Raw genomic sequence first — 2975 nt, 5'->3', positions numbered from 1 at the left:
CTGAATGAAAATTGTAAACTCCACTATGCTCTCCTACGTTTGGCTCAAAAAAAAGGCAGAAGCCTTTCACTCTCAAGTGAGCTGTTTTCGCCATTACTGAAGACCGAGGACTAAAAGCTGAACGTTTGCAACTGGTCACGCATAACTAGTTCGGACATAACATACAATAATCCTTCGGGAAGCAAATATGGCACGCTCTGACTTCGATAGTAACAAACTGATGGCAGGCCACCTACAGAGAACGATGCTAAAAAAAGGTTACTTTGACTCGAATAAAATACACAGACACTTGTGGGGAACAAGGTGCCTTTTCATATTGCCTTGGAAGGGGAGGTGTATCGCTCATTTGGCGTGGTAGATTCACGATTTCACTCGCTTAGAAAATGGGTGCTGTTAGCAGCCGTTGATTATCATACAAACACTCGGTGTGGTGCAACGGTGGAAACTGACTTTCGTTTTATACTGGAACTGGGAGTATGTTAACGTAAGGGAAATTACATGTCGGTGATTGCAACCTTGTGGTCTTCTTCAAACATTATTTTAGAAAGTTCTGATTTTTAACACTGTGGAAGAAACATAAAAGGATGTTATTATAGCCATGATTTGAAATGATTCTACGACTAGGATAAATTCAAACGACAATGCATTATTCCGCGGAGATCTAGGACAATATTCACCCGGTACTAAATGATGAAAGCGGTGAGCGCGGGGAATTAGTACGCGCAGTGTAATTAAAATTCTAGAAAAGACATGTGGTGCGTGTAGCACCGCAAGAAAAAACTGGGTTTAAATTATTAACAGTTCTGCTGATTAAGCGTGTTGAATAAAACGCCATTATTATGGTTATACCGCAGTATAATCCACTATAGTTAGCACAACTTGCGTTTTTGCTGCACAAGTGATGTCTGGGGGAAGAAGGAATCAGCAAAGGATCTGCAACAGTGGCACCAACCTCGGACCAACAGGCTGATTCCGTTGCCGGCACAGACGCCACGACGCAACACACTGACAAAGCGTTGCTACAAGGGTCTGAGTAATAATACAACCCCGCACTCCCCCGAACTACCCACATGCATCGTGTCGAAGATAGCCAAATGTCACACTCGTTTTATCCGTTGGTCAGGTCCCCCAGCGTTTGACACCGTTCTCACACATACCTGACGGTATCACCCCTCAAGTGTCATCCCTCAATCATAGTAAAAATAACAAAACACCTTGCTATCAAAGAAAATGTAAAGAAACACGCATAGTATATATACATAAATAGTTCCTTTTTTATTTTTAAAAACTTTCACCTCAGGAAAGAAACCGAGCACATCTCTCCCCTCAAACGGATTTCGATTCACTTACCCACACTAAGCGCCAGATCCCCTGTCGCCATTTTCTTACTCAGAAGGCACTCCAACCCCTCATCACGTACCTCATCCATCGTCCTCGGCCCTCCCTTACGGTCACCACACCTACGTTCCACCATCAACACATTTAGATAATCAAACTGAGAGGTGCCACTTCTGCAATAAGCGTCCCCTAAAAACAACCAAGAATGGCGTCGGAAACGTAAACGAAGATGAAAGCCATTTGTATACCGCCTTTCTCATGGAATGGTCCCAATCTGCAAATCACATCCACGCTATGACTGCAGAGAAAACAATGCAACGCAGCAACTGAGAAGCCACTATCCCCATCAACGGTTAACTTTCATGCCCTACAGAGTTTTGCAAATCCTAATAACAGAAAAGCTCTGAAAGGTAACGTACCAGAAAGAACTTTGCTTCATTCACGCAAACTATGCATACAAGTATTTGGGGCATTATAGCATTATCACCGCAGAAGGTTTAGTTTTTTCCAGGGAAGCAAAACATGTCAATAGAAAAAGAAAATCGCTAAGAACATAATCGCGTGCAAACTCGCACAAAAGAATGTATGTAAACACATATGTGTATGAGTGGAAACGTATATGAACATATTTTTCAAGTGGTAGAATCAGTACTATTCAAATTATCGGTGATACTTGTGCCGAGCAACAACGAAGTGAAATTGCTGTAAGTCTCACTGAAAAGCGAGTAAAGTAAAGTCATATTGGACACCATTGCAAGAAGTACGGGAGGTGGATGACCAGCAGTAAAGGAAGCGATGAGGGAGCTGAAGATACCCTTTACTTCAATAGTGAGGAAGAAAGCATGACCGGGTTTCCATTTCAGTGCATTACCTGAGTCTTTTACAGCGCCACTAACATAGAGGACATTCCTAGGCGATTGGTGGCAGAAGTCCACAATATGGCTGTGCATAACACTTATTTCGAGGCAGCCATTCTTGTATTGTTGAAGGGTGCTCTTATTCACTCCGTTTCTTAGCGGACACGTGTGGGCGCTGCACTTAGATTGAAACTCTACGGTTTTTTTACTTGCTTCAAGGTCACACTTGTGATCACCTTCAACCACTTTTTGTCCATCAAAAGCCCACACCGTTCCTGCAATTTCCGCAACAGCCGTATAATATTTGTTTGCTTGTATAAGAGCGTCACGTATTTCCTTCCTCACTGCTCTTACGCTTTCATTAACTTCAACAAATAATCCACCCGCCTTAGCCGCAAGGTCTCCCATTTCATTTCCATAAGATATAAGCTTTTCCAATTTATCATGTTCCCCTTCCATTACACTGCTAATGACACTCAAATACTTCGTGCTTTCACCCGTTTTTCCTTCCATATCATCCAATATACGAGAAGCATTTGCGTATGCTTCCTCATTCACAAACAGCCTCTTTTCACCATCGCTGTATAATTTATTTAATGCATTTGAAAGGCAACTGAGATAACATACGGATTCATTTATATTTCTAAAATAATAATCATCTACCGTTTTGCAGTTATGCTCCACATTTTCTCCGTCAACGCAAATTATAAAAGATAACAAAATAGCCAATTCCACAATTTCAACTTTCATTACCTACAATCACATGTGACGAAAGATATA

The 2975-nt window shown here is 41.7% G+C and overlaps 1 protein-coding gene across 1 annotated transcript; it reads right to left on the bottom strand.

The window, feature by feature from the left end:
- Positions 1-1970: 1970 nt before the first annotated feature.
- Positions 1971-2945, bottom strand: TEOVI_000634100 (expression site-associated gene 1 (ESAG1) protein, putative; the record flags this gene model as incomplete). Its single annotated transcript, XM_067223629.1, has 1 exon — positions 1971-2945. The coding sequence occupies one exon, from the start codon at positions 2943-2945 to the stop codon at positions 1971-1973; it is 975 nt and encodes a 324-aa protein (XP_067079730.1).
- Between the last annotated feature and the right edge of the window lie 30 nt (positions 2946-2975).

This window comes from Trypanosoma equiperdum (genome assembly GCF_001457755.1).
Source record: "Trypanosoma equiperdum strain OVI genome assembly, contig: ctg_1911, whole genome shotgun sequence".
Taxonomy (NCBI): Eukaryota; Euglenozoa; class Kinetoplastea; order Trypanosomatida; family Trypanosomatidae; genus Trypanosoma; species Trypanosoma equiperdum.
This window is presented reverse-complemented; position numbering and strand designations above follow the sequence as displayed.